Source organism: Punica granatum, chromosome 7 (genome assembly GCF_007655135.1).
Source record: "Punica granatum isolate Tunisia-2019 chromosome 7, ASM765513v2, whole genome shotgun sequence".
Taxonomy (NCBI): Eukaryota; Viridiplantae; Streptophyta; class Magnoliopsida; order Myrtales; family Lythraceae; genus Punica; species Punica granatum.
This window is the reverse complement of record NC_045133.1, coordinates 10,048,244-10,070,750: the sequence shown is the minus strand read 5'-3', so window position 1 is coordinate 10,070,750 and position 22,507 is coordinate 10,048,244. Positions and strand designations below refer to the sequence as shown.

The window sequence follows — 22,507 nt, the reverse complement described above, 5'->3', positions numbered from 1 at the left end:
TCAAAATATGTTCAATAAAATAATTTGGATAAATTATTACATCCTTCATATTCTTTCTTTGAAATTACCTCTTCGTTGAAAAATAAAAGCAATTATATTCATAAATAAAAGGATCAATAACCAAAAAAATCTCAAAATTTTCACATTTTAATGATGTAGCCCCAACATTTTTCTTTCACCAATTAAATCATAAGTTACCGATTTTGATAACAATTTTAGCAGGATATTAATATCTTCGTTAATTTTAATTGAAATTGCTTACGTGTATATGACGGTGCCAAATGACTTACGGTGATTGGCCAAGTAGATCCCACATGTTTTTATTGAGAAAAAAAAAAAGAATGAGACTGTAATGCCGAAAGGGAGGAGAATAGGAGGTGGCCAGCGACCTTTGTTGTCGTCGACGACTCGCAGGCCCCCGCCGCCCCTATTGGGGTCTCCGGCGACAAAAGAGTTAACCCCCAATTGGGGCGGTGGGGGCCAGCAAAGAGCCCTTCCCCCTTGCCCCCTTGCAACCGCCCACCCCCCAATCGAAATCGAAAAAACTTCCAACTGGAGGCCTTGACGCCGGCCCCCACTGTACCAACTGTGGTTGCTAACAACAGAAGAGGTCATTGGAGACCCAAATCAGGGGGTAGTGATCAACATCGAAGCCCCCATCATTGGCCACCTCCCTTTCGGCCTTATAGTCCCTTTTTTTTTTGTAATTTCAAAATATTCCTTTATTTTTTCAAAACACGTAGCACCCACTTGAGTAATTACTGTGAGTCACGTGGCATTGTCATATATACATCAACAATTTCGGTTAAAATTAACGAAAATATGAACAGTATGCTAAAGTTATTATCAAATCGGTAGTTTGTAATTTAATTGATAAAATAAAAAAAGGTTCGGACTAAAATAGTTAAAAGGTGAAAATTTTTGGATTTTTTTTGTTATTAATCCTAAATAAAAATTAAATCCAATAAAAAAATTTTCTTTCTCTTCCGTCCCTCTCTATGTACGCCTATTTCCCTCCCGTGGATCATGTTTTCCGGCGACTTGCCAGTCATTAGAAGTCGGAGCCCTTCTCTCTTTCTCCCTCTTCTTCTTCCTTTCTCTTTTTTTCCTTTTTAACTAAATCGGGGTGGGGCGCCCCTCCCAACGAGCCCAACCCTCGAACCTGGTCGTTGGAGGGCCCAAACCCCATTAGCGAGCTAGGTCTCAAATCTCTGAGTTGGGGGCACCCCCACCTCTTATCTGAGCGGGGAGTGCCCGTGACTCATAGATCTGAATTGGGGGTGGGGATGCCTCCACCGGTGACCCCACCCCAGATCAGGTCGCTAGCTCCCGACGACTTATTTACAAACTCTGAAAGCTGAGCAACTGTTGGAGAGGTAATATAATATTTCGTTATGGCAATATTTTACATACAGATATCTATCTCCATTTCATTTTTGTTAAGTAAATATATTAAGAGTATATCTTCAATTTTGTTGAAATTATTGATCTGATATTTACAGAGCAACTGAGTGAGTTTAGCCGAAAAAATATTTATTTGTAAGCATTGGATTTTTGGGCAAGTTGCGATGTGAGTAATCTATCCTAAATTAGTGATTTTGAAATGTATGTATATGTCTTCTAAAATTCATTTTCGTGGCCATGCAACTAGTGAAAAGGAAAACATTTATATAGGAATAAATTTTCTCAATTAAATCAAATTGATTGAAAATAAATCAATCGTTTGACTGTTACTAAGGAGAGATAGATATGTGTACCTAAAATATTGCCGTAACAAACCCGGGTATTACAGGTAATGTATTACATTGGAAACAATAATTTTTTTCATCGAGGATTAGTTCCCCTATTATTCTTTGATTTATTTCCGTTAGTTATCTGCTATTAGTAATATTATCAAAATATTACAAGGCCCTATATATGAAAGCTCTCATGTAATACTTCCATCAGGCATTTTTATTTTATAGATATATATATATTTTGCCTAAGTAAATTGAATAAATTCTAAAGCATGGATTTATGTTAGGAAATTATATTATATTGCATCTTACAGTATTAGCTACTGCAGTATTATTTGATTTCTTTTCCTTAGTTATGTAATTTCATAAAATATATTCATATATAATATTCCATTAGAAGATTTTCTAATATATAATATGCTAAATAAATTGCCTAATAATTTAACAATATCTATATATAAATGATATTTATTTATTTAAGGGGATATATTTTTTACTTAATTACATATATTCCTTATTAGTTTCTCTCACATTAGAATCCTGACCAAATAAACGACTTTTTGTTTGGATATATATATACTTATATATATTTGATTTCCTATATCATAGAGGATTAAACTCTTAAATATTATTCTTATACATCTTTGATTTCTTTGCGGTAATTATATATTTTTTATTACTTCAATAATCTTTTGCATGCTATCATCATTTATATTATAATGTTCTGATTGTGAACAGACTTAAGTTTAACTTAATTTTACTTAATTTTACTTTTTTTTCAATTCAACAATATAATCATTATTTTTATATTTTTTTCAATTTAATAATAAATTCTCTCACATATTTTTTCTTATCAATTATTACAATTAATTTTTAATACCAAAATTGTTTTAATTATTCATTACTTATCTATCAATTAAACAACACAATCATTAATTTTGTATATTCTTTTACAATTTAATAAAAAAAATTCTCAACTACTTTTGTTTTTATCCCGTGAAATCAAATAAAATCATAATCATACTCCGTTACCAAATACACTATAAGTCATTAACCGAACTGCTTTTTGGATTTAAAACACATTTATAGAATCGATTCATATGATTAGATTATTTTGGTTCAATTCGGTTTGATAGTTGAGTTCATTTTTTTCCTTTTTTTATTTTCTTTTTTAGATCATAGTTTCTTGCTGGAAGAAAATGAGAAGTGCTCTAATTGGGCCTGAGAAACACTAACGGGCCGGGCCCAGCCCATCTTATTTTATACATACATAATTAAAGGAAAAGGGGAAAATGGCGATTTCTTTCGAAAAAGAAAAAGAAAAAGAAAAAGAATGGGAGCATGCACGCCCGGTGGGACTCGAACCCACAATCGTCTGATTAGAAGTCAGACGCCTTATCCATTAGGCCACGGGCGCTTTTGCCGGGGTTTGAATTAGATTTAACTCCTCAACTTGCTTTTTTATCGATGAAACCTTTTTTTTTTTTGGGGTGGGCCATCTATGTCAATCAATTAAGAATCATATTTTTGGACGAATTTTGGATGCTATAAATCATAAGTACATGGAATCTTCTAAGGAATCAACCACAACCGAGCAATGTCCGAGTCTCAATCCAAAATTTCAATTTGTTCGCAGACTCATATGTGATCCAATGCCGATACCGAAAGAACTTGTTATCTAAACGCCACAATGATCCAGTCCGATTTCATAATGGTCACCCATTTCTTTATTTTCTGTCCTTTTGTAGCTTGTGTGGTGAACAGAGTGGGGGTAACAAAAAGATCGATCCAGGTCAATAATTTGGTCTGATGAATCAATTTAAACAGCATAAGTTGGAAACGTATGCAGAGGAATTGAGGATAGAGACGTGGATCGAAAGCGTATATATAGACTAGGAGAGAACGAAAATATATTATCAACATTCCTTGGAAGAGTTACAAAAAGACTACAACTTCTTTTTTTACAGAGCACCAATGTTCTTCAGGCCAAGGACGACCCCGACACCGATGATGTGGCCCACGGTCCCACAGGCCAAGGTGTCGGCAAGGGTGAAGCCAGCGGGGTCCCCGGTCTGCAGGCCAGATTCCCTGGCCTCAAGCTTCAGCCCGGCTGTGGCCTTCCTGTTGGCTGATGGAGCGAGGCCGAACCTCCCTGCAAACAGCATCAAGCTCGTCGTGGTCACCATAATCTGTCAAAAGGCAAGGGAAAGGTCAAATCGAAGATCAGCATCAATGTTGAGTCTCAAGAGATTGTGCATTTCCTTTGCATTCCTCAGTAAGATACTAAGTTAGGCCAGATTTGGTACGACGAATGGCTCGGGAATGAATCCGGAACGAATGATATTCAGATTATAAATATCAAGGCATTGCATTTCCCACTCGTTCCAACGGATTACGTGGGAAATGCCGAATCAGAAAAAGCAGCAAGTGAATGTACTGCTCCAAAGCCAATGCATCACTTCCAGTTGCTCATGATGCAAGTGACAGTAGTAACGGGAACTGACATCTATTACTGGACAAGAGGACTTACAGTTCGGATCCGGTGAATCGAAAAAACGAAGAGTCGGTATTCTTACCAAGTTAGTAGGGGAACCAATGAAGTCGCAGCGAGCACCGAGAGCCCCCTTTCCCTTGCGTCCCATCGGTTGAACTGCAGCCTGCACGATACATCAGACACATACTCCTCAAAATTTCTTAAATCTTAACTATATCAGTTCTACAGTGGCCTCAACAAAGAGACAAGAGAAATCATAACCCGAATACAAATTCCATTAATCTCCGTGCCCGGTCAACCGAATCACCACAGCAACATACACGAGGACGGACACGCTAAGTAAGAAAAGGGAGCTGTGAACTCACCAGGCCCTTCACCGGAGCTGCTGAAACAGAGGGCCTCAGCCCATTGAACTGAGGGAGAGTAGTCATTACAGTGGTTGCCATTTCCTCTGAAGATTCAGCTCTTTTCACCTTCTTCTCCCTCCTCCAAATGGGTCAAATTGTTCTTCAGACAAGACCTATGAGATCAGCAACAAGAAAAAGAAATGGGTTATAAGAAACAGGACAGCAGATTTCCGCAGCTCAGCCACATGAGCATTCTGTGGCCTCAGACTGCCCAGATTTGGATACACTCAGATACTTGCTGCTGATGTGGCGCTCCACTATTGGGCTCACTTTGTTTGGATAAGGTTTTTTTTGGATGTCTGAGAAAATCTCACCACATTAGCAGTACTTATGATATTGCTGTTCCATGTGTTGTTCTCCCCCGAGGTTCGTTTATGCATACGGGGTCGAACTTCGCGTGCGTAGTGTCAAAATTAACCCTTACTAATGCAATAGTTTTGCCACCTTCTCTGATTAAAATGGTTAACTTCATCTGATTTGGTTCTTATGAATACTTAAGGTAAAACCTACGGCTATTAACATCTAAATGCCAGAAACATCAGAGCTGAACATTTGTTTAAGAGGCCACAAATACAAAACTCCATAATCAGCAGAAAGAAAGAGATTAAAAAAAAAAAAACTCGCCCTCCTACCTGATGCATCAACCAGAACTTCCCTCTACCCTTATTTGCCTTGACAAAGATCGACGAACAAAATTATTGTAATTATCAGTATAAAAATATTGCCCACGACAAAGCTGCATCTGAGAGTACAGTCCTAAAACTCGAGAATCAACACTAACCACACCAAATGCTATATATCAAGCTTAGAATTTTGCAGTCTCGCAGACAGTTGGAGAAACAAAAGCAAGCTGATGCACTGCAAGCTTCATACAGGTGCCAACAATAAGAGAGCATTTTATTTCTCATTTAAGTATGCACAGTTTTACAGAAGGCCACGTAAAATCGAAATAGCTCTATAGAGTTAACCATGTAAGAATTGCTACTAATACAAAATATGAGAGGCTATAATCATAGACACTTAATTCATCATATCTCTAGCATGTCCTTTTGAAGGAGGCAACACACTACCTAACTGCTTTACCATGTCATCAAGCACTCTCAGCTTCTCAGTTTCACCAGACTGAGTTAGAGACCCGACCAACATCCTAAACGACAACTCACTCATCTGCCTTCCTCGCTGCATCATCTGCTTCGAGCACTTGAAGGCTTCCAGCAACCTTCCCCGGGAACAGAGCCCGGTCAGCAAAAGATCCAATGCATGAGAATGAGGACATTGCCCTTTCCCGATGATATATCCCCACAAGTGTAAACCCAAATCAAGCCTCTGATTTACACAGAAGAACTTCATCAACATAACTACAGTCCGTGTTTTGGGTACGAAATTCTTCTCAACCATTTTATAATACAAATCGCAAACACCATTGATGCCCTTTGATCTCATCAGTCCTAAGAATAAGGTATGGTAAGTTACATTGTCATGCCCAATTTGCTTCTCCTCCATATCCTTCATCAATTGAACTGCAGCTTCTATGTCCCTGCATCTGACCATTGAACTGATCAACGCATTATAAGCCCCAATATCTGGTGTCATATTTCTTAACAAAATCCCATCAAATAATTCCCATGCCTTTCCCGGGTTTCGAGCGACCCCTGCACCGTGAATCAAAGTGGTGATAGTCTTGACTGTAGGCTTGAAATCTTTCACCCGCTCCATTTCTTCAAAGAGTCTCAATGCGTCACCTAGACAGCCTTTCTTACAGTAAACATCGATTCTGATATCATATGTGACAGAATTTGGCTTGAAACCTCTTCGGATTATCTCATGATAAAAAAACTCCACAGCGGTCACATCTCCTGATTCTTTGAATCCCAAAAGCAAGATATTTGCAGACTTGGTATCTAGAGAAAAGCGAGAATGAAGATTATTGAACACCGACCGAGCTTCCTTCATCATCCTCTGCGTGCAAAATGCACGAAGAAGGACATTAAATTCCTCAGTACCAAACTTCCCTACGAAGACATCTTTCTCCATCTTATCGAATGCTTCAAGGGTTTCCTCATAGGTCTTAAACTTGGCTATTCTGGATAACATGATGCTCATCGACTTAAGGGTCAATAGCGAAGGATGGGTCACCCGGATATGCTCCATCAGTTCCCACGCCTGGTCAAAGTACCGCATCCGGGTGAGGATGTGGAGGGTTTTCTCAAACGCATCAACACTAGGGCCCCCCGGTAGACGCTGGGTCACATGCCAGAAGAACTCCAGGGCTTTAAGGCCATTGGAATGGGCTGCGAATAGGCGGCCTAGAACATTTTCAACAAAGGGATTTGAAAGCAACTGAGGAGGGATATGTTGTTGAAGTATGGGGTGCAGAGGTTGCTGCGGAAACGGGTGGTCATTGATGAGTTTGGTGATTCTTTCGATCTCATCGGCGGTCTCTGCAAACTCTGGAGCTGGGGCTGACAGGATGAGCCTTTGGGGGATCCAATTGAATCGAGTTCGCTGTCCGATCAGTTTCCTCAAACAGAGCATGATAACTCAACGCACTATACTATTTTACAGTTTCAATTAACAGAGCCTTTTTCCCGTTGAGAAACGAAACGTTCGATTGCTTCTGCAAATAACATCGGGCGACAGCGACCGAGCAGCTTCCGAATCAATCAAAATGCAGAATATTCAGCTGCCCATTATTCAATACCCTTCAAAACACGGTTCCATCTATCAGTAAGGCTCTGAAGCTTAAAGAACGAGGCTTCTTCTCAATCCACAGACCAACCCTAAATTATTGCAACACCACGAACTAAGAAGAAGCAGACAGCTGAACACATTCCTTCCTGCGCTAAAACGAACCAAGACGTTACGGCGGTCAATCTCACCTCGGATTTAGCTTAAGAACAGAGAAGAGGGACACTGTTTCGTGGGCCTCTTTAGGGGGCAGCAGCTGCTGCTGCTGCTGCTTCAGAGATTGCTGTCGGGGGCAAAGGCTAGAGAGACTTGGCGGCGGCGGTGAGTGCTGGTGGCGGAGAGGTGCCGGTCGATGAATAATCCTCCTCCTCCTCCTCCTCCTCTCTCTCTCTCTCTCTCTCTCGGACCAGAAGCTCACTATCTCAGTGGCGGCGGTGAGTGGCGGGGGCAGGCCGAGAGGTGGCGGTTGTCCCACCCAGTTCTTCCTCAATCACCATCACCAGAGAAGAGAAATGAACGTGTTAAAAGAAAAATAAAATAAATTAAATTATAGGCTAAGTCTGGTCATTTCGAAATGAATCGTCCGAATGCATCTCATCTCGGAGTGCCAACGAGCTGAGTTGAACCCTGAACTAGAAGACCAGAGGTCAGCTCGGTCATTTTCTCATAAGCTTGAGCGCAAGGACAACTTGATCGAGTCTAAACATTCATTTGATGATTTTTAAACGCCACGAGTGCACAGATTGTGACAAGTAATAAAGTGATAAATAGAGTATCGTTCCCACAAGAACTTAATCTAAAGTCTACTAGCAATTGAAATTCACAACTTAATCGAGGTCAAGTAAATCAAAGATGGATTGATTAAAATAAAATAAATAAAATAATTCAAGAATAATCAACGACAATGGATGGTCAATTGGTGGACCGAGAATTACAATTTTCCCTAATACATTGCTAACTCGAGCAATTTCCTTTCGCTTAAAATCATATCTACTAATCTAGATTCTTAACTATCCGTAAGGTTCTTTTAGATCACTCATGAAAATACTTACACTAACCGATTCTGACATTTCTATGGTTACCAAATTAATACAAGTTCATTAAGCACAACTCTTCAGCTACCTAAGGTGATAGGTACTATCCTCCTCACAAATCAATCATAGACCTGAATCTCCCTTAAAAACGATCTATCAGAGCCGATATTAAGCTAGTCTACCCCTAATCTATGTCTAGAAGCTCGCTATCTCAGTGGCGGCGGTGAGTGGCGGGGGCCGGCCGAGAGGTGGCGGTTGTCCCACCCAGTTCTTCCTCAATCACCATCACCAGAAGAGAAATGAACGTGTTAAAAGAAAAATAAATAAAACAAATTATAGGCTAAGTCTGGTCATTTCGACATAAATCATCCGAATGCATCTCATCTCGGAGTGCCAACAAGCCGAGTCGAACCCTGAACTAGAAGGCCAGAGGTCGGCTTGATCATTTTCTCATAAGCTTGAGCGCAAGGACAACTTGATTGAGTCTAAACATCCATTTGATGATTTTTAAACGTCACAAATGCACGGGTTGTGACAAGTAATAAAGTGATAAATAGAGTATCGTTCCCACGAGAACTTAACCTAAAGTCTACTAACAATCAAAATTCACAACTTAATCAAGGTCAAGTAAATCAAAGATGGATGGATTAAAATAAAATAAATAAAATAATTCAAGAATAATCAACGACAATGGACGATCAATTGGTGGACCTAGAATTACAATTTTCCCTAATACATTGCTAACTCGAGCAATTTCCTTTCGCTTAAAATCATATCTACTAACCTAGATTCTTAACTATCCGTAAGGTTCTTTTAGATCACTCATGAAAATACTTACACTAACCGATCCCGACATTTCTATGGTTACCAAATTAATACAAGTTCATTAAGCACAACTCTTCAGCTACCTAAGGTGAATAGGTACTATCCTACCCACAAATCAATCATAGACCTGAATTTCCCCTAAAAACGATCTATCAGAGCCGATATTAGGCTAGTCTACCCCTAATCTATATCTAGAATTTCCCGTTCAAGTTCATCTAAACTATTGAGATCAATACAACTTGCAATCAAGCAATTGCAAGCATTGAGCATGGAAATAGACTAAATATATTTGCATTATAAATTCACTAGATTAAAAAGAAAATCAAATTAACTACATGTGGATTCAATTGCAGTCATAGCATATGAAATTAGCCCATAAGGAATGAAGAACAAATGCAAGAATTCAACGTAGACATTGAAATTAAAGAGAAATTGATAAGAGTTTAAGATAAAAATATATATAGAATTGTGCCACGAAAACCAAAAAAACCCAAATAACATGTCTCTCTTGAATGTGTCTTCGACCGTAGCGTCGTCCATACGAAACTCATGCCTAGCCTTGTCTTTTAATAAGGGAGAAAGACTTCAAAATACTAAAAATCTCACCCAAATATAATTTCCTAATAATTGAAATTTAATTTTACATCTTAAGCTTCAAGGAATATCTTTCCTAAAACCCAACAATATTAACCCTAATAAATCCAAATATCTCCTTCGTAATTTTCTATTTTAGAAATGCCCAAAACCCATATAAAATATCGAAAAAATAGGACATTGGGTGAGTGGATTGATCTGGGGCAGCCTAGGCCTTCAATTTCGCATCATCATGGGCCCTTTTGGATTTGTAATTCTACTCTACGCACCAAATTTCAAGTTGTCGTATTTTCATCGTCCAAGCTTCAAATCACGAACCGTCTAAACCGTCGTGCTTCTATCCATATGCAATTTGCACCAATTACTCAAGTTAAACCTGTCCAAAAACTTGGAGAACTTAGAGACTGCAAAAAATCGATCAATGAACTAACTCCAAAAATCACCTAAAAACAAATCAAAAACTAATAAAAACTCCTAAACTCTTTAAGAATGCAAATAAATGAAAAATAGACTAAAAACCTACTCAAACTAACCAAATCTCGATAAACTAACTCTAATTATACCCATTAAAGGTGCCGAATAACTCTATTTTCATAGAGCTATTACCAAATTCGAGCTCAATTCGTTATACAAATCATAGGCTCGAGCACAACCCTGACAAGACTCGATTTATTAAAGCAAAAGAGCATTGATTTAACTCTATTCGAGCTTAAGCTGGTATAGACTCAAATAAGCATACAGGCTCGGACCAACTCGAGCTTCTACAAGCTCAGATGAGTTTAAGCTCGTTTATACTCAAAACAAAACCAATAATTATGACCTTATGGGCCTTATATATAGTGAGTTGTGACTATATGCGTGTAGTAAAGCCATAAAGCTCGGTTAGGTTCAAGAGTTTCTCGAGCTAAATACTGTTGAGCTCGAGCTTGGCTCGCTCAACTAGTATGCTTAGGTTGAGCTCTGCTCAAGCTCAATAAGATCGAGTCACATTCGAGTTTTCATCGAGTCGAGTACACACAATTTGCAAATCATCTCATCTCACTTACACCCCTAATCCATCCCGCCCACTATTCTTCCCCAATCTAGCCTACCAAACATTTTATTTTACTACAAATACTAGCAAAGTAGCCATGCTATGCATGATTTTATTTTAATTTTTCCTACTTATAATATTTTCAAGCAATATTTTGATTTCATAATTTCGATGTATATATAATTATATCTTTTTATTATGATTTGAGCTTCTATTAATATGGATGGATTGTACTTATAGTAAAAGTACTTAAAACGATAACTAAATAAAAATTTCAGTCCATTGTTACAATTTTTGCTTCAAGTATATAGTAGTAATTTTGTAAGTGGGAGTGATTCATTCAATTAACTTATTTACTGTCCCATAGAATGCTTTATGCAGTATACATGAATTGAAAATACTGTTTTGTTTCTTATAAAAGAGAAAAAAAAAATTGACATAATAGCACTTTAATGTTAAATCTAAATTAGGGACGAACCAAAGATTTTGGTCGAGGGGGACAAAAGAGAAAGTAACTTTGTCGAGTTAGGGGAGACGAATATAAGTAACTTCACAAAAAAAGAACTTATAATTTTTTATATAAATTCAAAATTTTAGAGGAATGATGACTGCCACCCCTAACTCCCCTCACTCCATCCTTGATTCTAATACTTCACACTAATTTTTTTTCTTTTTATAACGAAGAGTATACTCTCCATTAACCCATGAACAACCCACAAGACCATGAATTTATGTCAGTTCATGTGCAAACACATGTGTAAGTGGCATCACCAAGGATTACATGTGTAAAGGGGTATTCAAACTGTCAGCACCTAATTTCGGTCCATCGGCTCCGAGGGGGGCAAAATTTTCTTTAAAAAAAAATTAAATTAAATTAAATTAAATTATATATGTATTTAAAAAAAAAAAAGGGATTCGAGCAGGGCCGAGCAGGCCGGGCAGCGCTCGTCGGCTGCCCGCGATTCCCGCCGGCCCAGAAAGCCCTCAAATCGCGATTTTCGCGATTTCCGCCAAATCAGCCGAAATCTTAACGGAAAGCGGAGGAAATTGAAATCAAAATAAACAGAAAGGGGATTCGGGAGGAAAAGAACACGACCCAGTAACAAGAAATGGAAATTTTGCGCTCGATTTGGCCAATTTGGAGATCGGAGAACTCAGAAGATTCGCCGGAAAACCGCAAGTTTTTCCCCCGATTCCGACTGATTAAGCACCGGTGAGGTCCCGATCGACCATGGTGAAGCATCGGCGGTGTCCAGAGCCATCTCCCGCGCCCTCTCGTGCCGTCGTCGCGGCGTCCAGGGGCGAGAACCGCTGCCGTCCTCCTCAGATCCCGATCGCCGGCTAACGGGCCTCGACCCATTTCTCTTTATTCGCAGGCCCAGTCCAAGTCCATTCGGCCCAACGCGCCCAGTCCGGCCCAGCGCTCTTCCGGGCTGTCACGACCCGAAATTTCAGTAAGGTTTCCCTTGTATTTCCTCGAATCCATTATCATATAAGAACTGTTCACATAAAAACTTGAATCCCATAAATTTCCAAAGTACATAACCAATCCATCAACTCTAATAGGTCTATACACTTTTCCTGAGATTTCTTTTTCGCTCTCACATCAGTGATACAACTAAACAAAATTTTCAGGTCGTAACATTTTTAAGTCCATTCTATACACAAGAAAATCTATCAACTAACTAAGGATTCCTACCTAGTCCTCCGAGCTGATCCCCGATATCAAAAAGTGGTTCCTCCGCGCAATCGGAAGCTATCTGGAAAAACGTATGCAGGGTGTGAGCTGCATCTCAGTGAGCACTATATTCCAAAGCAAAATGAATAATATTAAGTGATAAATATATTTTAGACAACCAAACATTCATATAGATAGAAGTAGCATAAGCAAATATTCACCAACACGACATATTAGACAATACATACAAATGATTACTAAGTTCATTCATTAACAATCAATTGCCCTTATAACCATATAAACTATTATTAGAATTAACCATTAACCAAACATCATCTAAGTCTCATAGCCTAACTAAATCAATTTAGCAAACAACACGGCTTCCACGTAATAATTCGGACAATCATAATAATCATCACATTTACAGCAATCCAACCAAACAAACAATATACAATCCAACCAAATCAATATAGCCATAGGGTTGCATTCCCTCGCAACAGAGTTGTGACGGTACCGTGACCCCGCACTTCTCGCACTTATCATTCTCAACTCCCAATATCCATATCTCATAAGCGGGGGCCGCCTATTAACCTCTGGCGGTAAGAGTTGACCTCAATTTGTATTCCGCCGGGTCTTAGCGGCCGATCATGTCCCTTTTTCTATTCCGCCGGGTCCAGCGGCCGATCATGCCCCTGTTTATATTCCGCCGGGTCCAGCGGCCGATCAGGCCCCTGTTTATATTCCGCCGGGTCCAGCGGCCGATCTGGCCCTATTTGTATTCCGCTGGGTCCAGCGGCCGATCTGGCCCATTTTGTATTCCGCCGGGTCCAGCGATCCCATGGCTATAGTCAAACCACAATCAAAATCATGATCAGTTGTAACCATACCATCATTATACCCAAGCATAATCACAATCACATCACAATGGCAGCACATTACCATCACATATCTTATACACAACCAGTAAACACAATCACACCTCATTATCTCAAATCAAAGTGAAACATACAAGACAATGCCTCTCAAATTCCATCACGGAACATAGCACGACCAATTCCTTAATCTAACTATCACAATATTCATCTTAACAATTTATACAATTAGAACGCATCATTTTACAAAGGACTAGAATATTCACATAACATACATACACACACATACACACACACATATATATATATATATCATTTCACAATGTAATAAAGTACTCACCGATAACTCCCAAAAATAAATCACGTAGTTCAACTCTTCGAGATACATGGCTTGGGTATACTCCATCCCTGACATATATTAAATTTAACAAGACCAATTTATAAGCATATATCACACCACCAAGTAACTAATCAAACTCTTTGACAGTACGTTTGTTCCCCCTAAAAATTATAAATTATATTACAAACTAATTCTCCATTTCAATATATCTTAGAATAATTTTCATGAAAAAGCAATCCAATACTAGTCTCTAATATGTTTATCTAGCACAAAAATAATAATAATAATAATAATAATAATGAAAGAAGCACCCCATTAACCCCCATGATCTCTTTATAGTTTTATCTTAGATAAATCTACAGAATAATGCTTCATGGAATGATGCAATTTATTACCCAACCTTTCCTAATACTCAATTCACCCTTTGATGTCCTCACAATTAATTTAAAAATCTGAAATTATTCCCAAACAAAACCAATTAATCGTATAACATTGTAAACAGTAAAATGAGCAAATTTATAACTAAAATGTTAATAATCTTTTTCACTGCTCACTTAATCTCCTCTGAAAACCCATTATCAAGTATAAATAAGTATACGCTTATATATTTCCAACTTAATCTATCCATGGATTTCTCATGATAAAATTCAACTTAACAAAGATAATTTACACTGCACCACTTCCCCTCCTTGCATTTTCATGTATCACGTTATATATATAATGTATATGAGAGCGTATAAGATGCATGATGTTCGCATAGTAATCATCAATTCACACTAATGGCTAGCCATTTAATTCGCCCAAATTTTCAAATGAAATAGTTGCCTAAATTCTAACGAACAGGACCAACAATATGTAACACCTAACACATCAATAATTAAACTGAATTCAAGCTCAATTCTTGTCTTAAGTATGGCTAATGATAAAGGAATCAAAACAAATAGAATCTGAATTTTGTCAAGTCAAACTCAGCTAATTTCCCATGAAAATTGGCCGAGGAGAAGAAACAAATTAAAGAACTGATTACCAAAATAAAAAGAAAATTCATCCACTATTATTATTCATCTAGACCCGAACCAACACCGTATTCTCCTTTAAGCCTCACCCCCAGCTTTTACTGCACTCTCTCACTTCCTCCTGCTGCATATTCTCACTTCCCTTTTGATGTCCTGTTCCCGTTCATCTCTGTTCAATTCTTTAATCTCCACCTTACACTTTCTTTTCCACCATCTCTAACCTCTGTTATATTTAAGTTTCCCTTAAGTTGAGCAATTAAATATTCCTTATTCCCAACTCATCAAAGAAAGGATGCAACAAAGTACATAAACTCAACACAAAATTAAATTCAAAAATCTTCAACACATACCTTACTAATAGTCACCCAACAGCCCTAAATCTTCACGTACTCCCTGGTCTGTATATGCCCCCTTTCGAACTAGGCTCAAAGCTCATTCACTCTCTTTTTTTTTTCCTTCTCTTTCTCTCGCATATTCTCTCTCTCTCTCTCTCTAGTGCTCTGTTTCATCTTGTTTTTCCCCACACAGAACAGAAGAAGAAAGAAAAATAAGGAAGTCAATGGCGGTGGGTTTGCTGGGGGAAGGGAGGAAGGCCACGTGGGGCCCTTTCTACCCTTTTTTTTTTTAATTGGCTTCAGCAATATATATATATATATATAACGTATGTCTATATATAGGTATGTAAGTGTATGTGTATGCATGCTATTTGGCATAAGAAAAAAAAATCAGATCTCACACGGGCGGTTTCTCCTTCGGGCGGGCTAGCCCGATCCAACCCGATTGTCCGGCGTTTTTTTTATTTACAGAGAAGCCCCTCAACTTTCCGGATTAGGTAAATTATCGACTTAGTAGCATGATTAGGGCTCCTTTCCGAATATTATTGCTTGCTTGATGGATATAATGTGAAATGAGTGTTCTTGGGTCGCATGGGTGATCGGATTTGTCCCGAACTCGATTTTACGAACTTTCTGTTTGTCACATTTTAGTCTCGGGACCATTTTATTTTTTTTCAGATCTGCCCCGAATTCTAAAAATTATTTTCAATCAAGTCTCAGTCATTTTACTATTTTTTAATCAGTCCTTGGATTTTTCAGAATTTTCTAAGCATCCCAAAGAACTTTTCAATTTGTTTCAGTTTAGTCCCGGGGCCATTTTTCACCCTTTTCAGATCTGCCCCGAATTTCAAAAATTCTTTTCAATAAATTCCCAGTCATTTTACTATTTTCCATTCAGCCCTGGAATTCCCAGAATTTTTTCAAAAATCCCTAAGAACTTTTCGAGTTATTTCAGTTTAGTCCTGGGGCCATTTTTTTGTTTTCAGATCAGTCCCGATTTTCAAATTCATTTCAAATAAGTCCTAGGACATTTTCAGTAATTTTTTTTACACAGTCCCCATTTTTAGAATTTTCAGATCAGTCCCCAATTTTTTAGAATTTTCAAATCAATCCCCAATTTTTTTTTCAAAATTTTCAAATCAGTCCCTGCTCTTTTAAAATCGTTCAATTCAGTCCCCCTGGACATTTTCTAAAATATCCGGCCCTTTTCTACTTGGATCACCCACCGACAATGCATTTGCCCCATTTAAATATTTCATTTTTGTAATTATGTGACCATGTCGGAAATTAGAGTTTATCGGGCGGTCAAATAATGGCTATCTCGACGGCTCGAAATCCGTAGACTAAAGCATTCGGCAAGTTTTTAATTAACCTAAAATTCTACATACGGGATAATTGGGACGTTAAATTTGGCTAAATTAAATCACTTGATTTCTTTAAATGGATTGCACGAATTGATTAATAATTTGTAATCGCGTCGACAGTTCAAAAACTGTTAGTCATGCCCTTTTCAAAATTCACAGTTTCAAAAGCACCGAGATACGTACAACGTAATCTTAATTTTCATGCACACGCATATTTACCGATTCAAGGGCATGATTACCGGTTCTTGTCATGCCGTGATCCTAGCGTAGGTTTGTGCATAGAATTAGTCAAAACATGGGAAAACAAATTAATCACAAACTCGGCTTAAATCAAACATGGGCAATAGTCAATTAGAGGGTTAGGTTTTTTGGTTTTAGGTGAAAATACTTTTAATCTGTAAAAGCCATATTGTCACGATACAGAATAATCTAAAAACAACCCACACATTCAAGACTTGACTATGGACATCACGTCTGTTGGGTCCGTTAAAATAATGCCGGATGCTACATACCCTATCCATCACCCCTTTTTGCTTGTTTTAAGGTAGGATTTGTATGCCAAGATACCTCGGGTAATAATCAGTTAATTCACGTAAATTCGGCGATAACAAAACCCCATTGATTGTTTATTTGAGCTTGCTTGTTAAATCTTTTGCACTTGATTGTAATGCGGATCGAGCCTGATCCCTTAGGACTCAATTCACACTGGGTCCAACGCTCATAACCGTCGATCACGGGATCCAATATCCCCATACACCGAGTGCGCATTTAATTTAATTTTCGATCTTTTCCAAAACTATACGGTGAGCATGAGTGAAATCATGGCCGAATGCGAACTGACCGGGATTTAGTCATTATAGCTTGTCTTTTATTTATTTGAGAGAACAATGTAAGGTTTTATATTATACATATATTCATGTAAAATCCCGGTCGGAGAGTGGATGGTCAGAGTGTTTCTTCGAATTTACGGTGTCAAAACGCATAAGATGAGCGGAACTTAATTAAGCGGTAATTAAATTAAAATGGCAAGCCTAGACAAGCTAGAGTACCGAAAGAGCGCATGGGATATAGGCCCACACGTAATAGAACCCCCGAATTCGGAATTTTTGGTTCCATACAGACCATTGCCTTAGCATTTTAGGTGTACCATGTACCCCTAGACCCGGGTAACTTGCCGGCCCTCGACTTTCGGGTCGTAAAATGGCAAGTGGCGACTCCTTCTCACGTGCGTCCGTCGCGCGTCCCCGGGAAGGTCGACACTCCCAAGCCGCGTTGCATTTAGGTGCGCGCATGCGTGCCCCGACGAGACGAAATTCGGGTGCGCACACAAACCAACAAGGTCGTGAACTCCTCACAAAGTGTACGCGCGTTATATCCTCTTGCGCTAACTCTTGGAGTTACTTCCTATTAATTTCATCCATTTTAATTAGGGGCAGAAAAGGTCTACCAATATTGGAGATGGAGGAAGTAGAAAAAAATCCAACTCACATAAGGGAAGATTAGACCTTACATCTGCTTCACCAGAGATCAGTGCAAGCACAACCCCAACTGTTAATAGAGAATACATTGTAATGAATGTGAGTCAATTACTGTAATGGAAGTGATCCTCTGTTTAATTTGATCATATTATTTGTTCTTTCATATCCTGGTATTAATGGACAGTGAAAAAATATCTGTGTAATACATCTCTGTGTAAGTACAGCCTGGAAGTGTAAGAGAATTGATCGTGGGTAGGGAAGCTGACCATTCGAGGCGGACAGTGACTGTCAACGAACTTCATCTAATCGCACAAAGGAGATCAAACCTTAACATTTTGATGCAAGCGGAAAAATAGGAGCGCAATCATCTCAAGGGAGTTCAACTGGAAAAAGTGTCTGATGAAATCTGCTTTTGTTTGTTTCTGCAACATTATAAGCTAGAAAGAAGATCTGCATAGTTTTTGTTATATATTTGCGATGTACAGAAATGATGAAATCTGCTTTTGTTCAACTCTGGTTGTTTGTGTTTTTTGGTTGTTTCTGCTGTACATGCAACATTTGTATGGTTATGTATCAACAGAGTTCAGACACGGTTTTATGTCATATTTCACTTCCTGAACAGATGTTATGTTTTGTGGGATAGAATTTGGCCAACATTACTACATAACATAGAACAATTTTGTATTTGCCAATGCATAACAATCAGAACAGTTTCAAAACAATCAGAATTTTTTGCCATGGGACAGTTATCAGCTACAAACAACATGGCAATAGCATATCAGGATTGGCAAACATTGCAAACATTTGCCAATGCATAACAATACCAAATGGACAAAGAACAAAAAAATGGCAAACATTTACAATCTGTAGAACAGTTTCAGAACAATCAGAATTTTTTGCCACGGGACAGTTATCAGTTACGAACAACATGGCAATAGCATATCAGGACAGGGGCCACAATCTGCAGAACACATGACAGTTTGGCAACTTTGGCCGAGGGACAGAGAACAAAAAATGGCAAACATTGCAAACATTTGCCAATGCATAACAATACGAACTAGACAAAGAACAAAAAAAAATGGCAAACTGATCCCAGGATTTCATTTCAATATCACAATATCAGAACAATTTCAGAACAGAATACACTCACAAAACTCACAGAACAGAATGATCAGAGTAAATTCAAAAAAATACCACAGAACTTTTGGCCACATGACAGTTATCAGCTACATTTCATTTCAATACCACAATATCATAACAGTTTCAGAACAGAATGGACATTTCATTGCAATACCCCAATATCATAACAAGTTCAGAACAGAATACACTCACAAAACTCACAGAAGATAATGATCAAAACACAGGGGCCATAATCTACAGACTCCGCACACACACAACCAGATGGCAAGTTTGGCTATAACCACCGGAACACATGACAATCTACAACACACTTTCCATAAGATATCAAGACAGAGAACAACATTGGCAATATTTTCCATAACATATCCACTCAGAGCTCGTATTTCATTAGCAATAAGGGAGTACAAAGTACAAGCCTACAGACCAGAAAAATGTAATGACCATCTACAAGCCGTCCTCCTACTTGCCAATACAGATTTTACACCCCAACCACATCCCAGATAAAATTCCAATCACAATTGAGATACAAATTGCAGAAACAACTACCCTAATATCACCATGGCTTTGTCGGTGCTTCAACTCCAACTCCAATTCCTTAATCTTTAATATCATATACTTAATTTCCCATTCAGATGATGAAACCTCCTCTTCAGCAATCGATTTTTGCTCAGAAGCTTCAAATCCATGGTCAATCCACCTAAAATAGCCACACCCTCCATTATCCCTGTACTTTAGGCAACCAACAAATCTTCTACCTGGATTGTTTGTTATGGTGATATCTTCTGTTGGACTCGCAATCCGCAGCTACAAAGCCCTGCATTGCCACCAGAAAAGGTTGAAGATTCCCTCGAACCAGTTGGAGTCGAACCAGATGTCTTTCCTCTAGAAGCTTCTTGTCCTATCCCACGTCGAATGACAGCTTCCATGCTATTCTTGCACGGGATTTCGAAGAGCAAATCAAACAACTTGCACGGGGATTTGGCTGCAGTAAGCGATTAGGGTTTCAATCGAACCATATTGCAGGGAATTTCGAAGACGATTTTGGCGATTTCAGTTAGGATTAGGAGGATTAGGGTTTCAATTGGTTTGGACATAAGGGGGATTTCTGGGAATTTGGGAATTTAGGGTTCTGATTGCATGGGATTTCAAAGGGATTTTGGGGATTTCACCGAATGTTGGTTTCAATTGCTTCGGTCTCGAAGGGGGATTTCGAGGATTTTGTGAAATTAGGGTTATTAGGATTCCGGCTCAATTTGGGAAAGAGCGGGTCGATCATTTCAATTTCTTTATGTCGAGTCAGGTCGATAAATATTGTTCCCATCCTTTCAACCCGGGTTGAAAGAATGGCCCGGTTTGATCCGTATGGCCACGTCATCCCGTTAACGGCAAACTGGACATATTTGAAGCCATTATATCCATGTCATCATCTCAGTAACGGTCCGTAACAGGTAGGACCAGAGCTGCCACATTTCAAAACGTTTTAGGACTTGTTTTACCCAAGTCAAACTTTTAGGAATCAAAGTCAAAAAATTACAAACATTTAGGACCATTAATGTAATTTTTCCCAAAACAAAACCAATAATTATGACCTAACGAGCCTTATATATAGTGAGATGTGACTATATGTGTGTAATAAAGCCATAAAGCTCGGTTAGGTTCGAGAGTTTCTCGAGCTAAATACTGTTGAGCTCGAGCTTGGCTCGCTCAACTAGTATGCTCAGGTCGAGCTCCGCTTGAGATCAATAAGATCAAGTCACATTCGAGTTTTCATCGAGTCGAGTTCACACAATTTGCAAATCATCTCATCTCACTTACACCCCTAATCCATCCCGCCCACTATTCTTCCCCAATCTAGTCTACCAAACATTTTATTTTACTCCAAATACTAGCAAAGTAGACATGCTATGCATGGTTTTATTTTAATTTTTCCTACTTATAATATTTTCAAGCAATATTTTGATTTCATAATTTTGATGTATATATAATTATATCTTTTTTATTATGATTTGAGCTTTTATTAATATGGATGGATTGTACTTATAGTAAAAGTACTTAAAAACGGCACCTAAATAAAAATTTCAGTCCATTGTTACAATTTTTGCTTCAACTATATAGTAGTAATTTTGTAAGTGGAGTGATTCATTCAATTAACTTATTCACTGTCCCATAGAATGCTTTATGCAGTATATATGAATTGAAAATATTGTTTTGTTTCTTATCCAAAAGAAAAAAAAATGACATAATAGCACTTTAATGTTAAATCTTAATCAGGGACGAACCCAAGATTTTGGTCGAGGGGGACAAAAGAGAAAGTAACTTTGCCGAGTTATGGGAGACGAATATAAGTAACTTCACTCAAAATAGAAGAAAAACTTATATAAAGTCAAAATTTTAGAGGAATGATGACTATCACCCCTAACTCCCCTCGATCCATCCTTGATTCTAATGCTTCATACTCATTTTTTTTTCTTTTTATAATGAGAGTATACTCTCCATTAACCCATGAACAACCCATAAGCCTGTGAATTTATGTCAGTTCATGCGCAAACACATGTGTAAGTGGTCTCACCAAGGATTACGCTTGTAAGGGGATATTCAAACCAACAAGATCGTGAACTGCTTACAAAGTGTACGCACGTTCTATCCATTTGCGCTAACTCTTGGAGTTACTTCCTATTAATTTCATTCCTATATATAGGACGTTAACAATAACTATTGTAACTTCTAGGTATTATATTTTACATGTGCAGAGTAAAATTCAACAGAATATTTTTCTACACTATTAAGACAATACGTATATATGTATATTATCCTTATTAATGCACGTCATTTATTCTCCGAATTTATGAAAAAATGTATAATTCTTTTTAGTTATATATATTGATATTGATTGTGATGTTGATATTGATATTGATATTGATAAGATTAGAATTTAAAATACGAATAAAATTAAAATTCCATCTTTTACTACAATTTTCCTTCTCACCGTGCACAACTACTTTTAACCTAACAGCCTCATTTCTCAGGACCACTTTCACTACTGTATAGCAAAATATGTATCCTCAGTTTTGATTTTAATGAAGTTCTTAAGTGTTAGGTTCCTTGAAATTTTCCTAGACTAGTAATCTTTCTATATCCTTGATGTTACTGTATTCTCTCCTCGGATTAATAAAATTTCTTCTTTCCAAATGGTAGGTTGTCTTCGGTACCTCACTCTTACTTGATGTGATATCGCTTAAGCAACGAACCAGATGGGTGTGTCAATTATGCACTCGACAATATGGTCCATTATGCAGCTGTAAAGTGCATCTTACATTGTGCACAACTAATCATGGTCTTCTTGTTGAAATATGCTCCTTCTCTGAACTCCATGATTGTTTCCAATGTCGATTGGGTGACTGATCCCGATGACTACCATTTGTTGTATCTCCAGGGGCTCGAAGCAGCAGCAAACAGCTTAGCGCTGATCTAAA

General features: G+C 38.1%; 2 protein-coding genes, 1 long non-coding RNA gene and 1 other non-coding gene across 4 annotated transcripts; all 4 read right to left on the bottom strand.

Annotated features, from left to right (window-relative positions):
• Positions 1-3,080: 3,080 nt before the first annotated feature.
• TRNAR-UCU lies at positions 3,081-3,153 on the bottom strand. The gene has a single exon. It is a non-coding gene; the product is annotated as a tRNA-Arg (tRNA).
• Positions 3,154-3,605: 452 nt separating this feature from the next.
• Positions 3,606-4,937, bottom strand: LOC116214177 (photosystem I reaction center subunit psaK, chloroplastic). Its single transcript, XM_031549505.1, has 3 exons — positions 4,596-4,937; positions 4,313-4,393; positions 3,606-3,925 (listed from the first exon to the last, which is right to left on the bottom strand). Exons 1-3 carry the CDS (start codon positions 4,674-4,676, stop codon positions 3,698-3,700), a joined length of 390 nt encoding a protein of 129 aa, XP_031405365.1. The 5' UTR covers positions 4,677-4,937; the 3' UTR covers positions 3,606-3,697.
• A 570-nt stretch (positions 4,938-5,507) lies between these two features.
• LOC116214176 (pentatricopeptide repeat-containing protein At3g61360) lies at positions 5,508-7,993 on the bottom strand. The gene is made up of 2 exons (XM_031549504.1): positions 7,517-7,993; positions 5,508-7,339 (listed from the first exon to the last, which is right to left on the bottom strand). The coding sequence occupies exon 2, from the start codon at positions 7,170-7,172 to the stop codon at positions 5,658-5,660; it is 1,515 nt and encodes a 504-aa protein (XP_031405364.1). The 5' UTR covers positions 7,173-7,339; positions 7,517-7,993; the 3' UTR covers positions 5,508-5,657.
• Positions 7,994-12,287: 4,294 nt separating this feature from the next.
• On the bottom strand, positions 12,288-15,253 carry LOC116213030. Its single transcript, XR_004157982.1, has 3 exons — positions 15,068-15,253; positions 13,702-13,769; positions 12,288-12,571 (listed from the first exon to the last, which is right to left on the bottom strand). It is a non-coding gene; the product is annotated as an uncharacterized LOC116213030 (long non-coding RNA).
• Between the last annotated feature and the right edge of the window lie 7,254 nt (positions 15,254-22,507).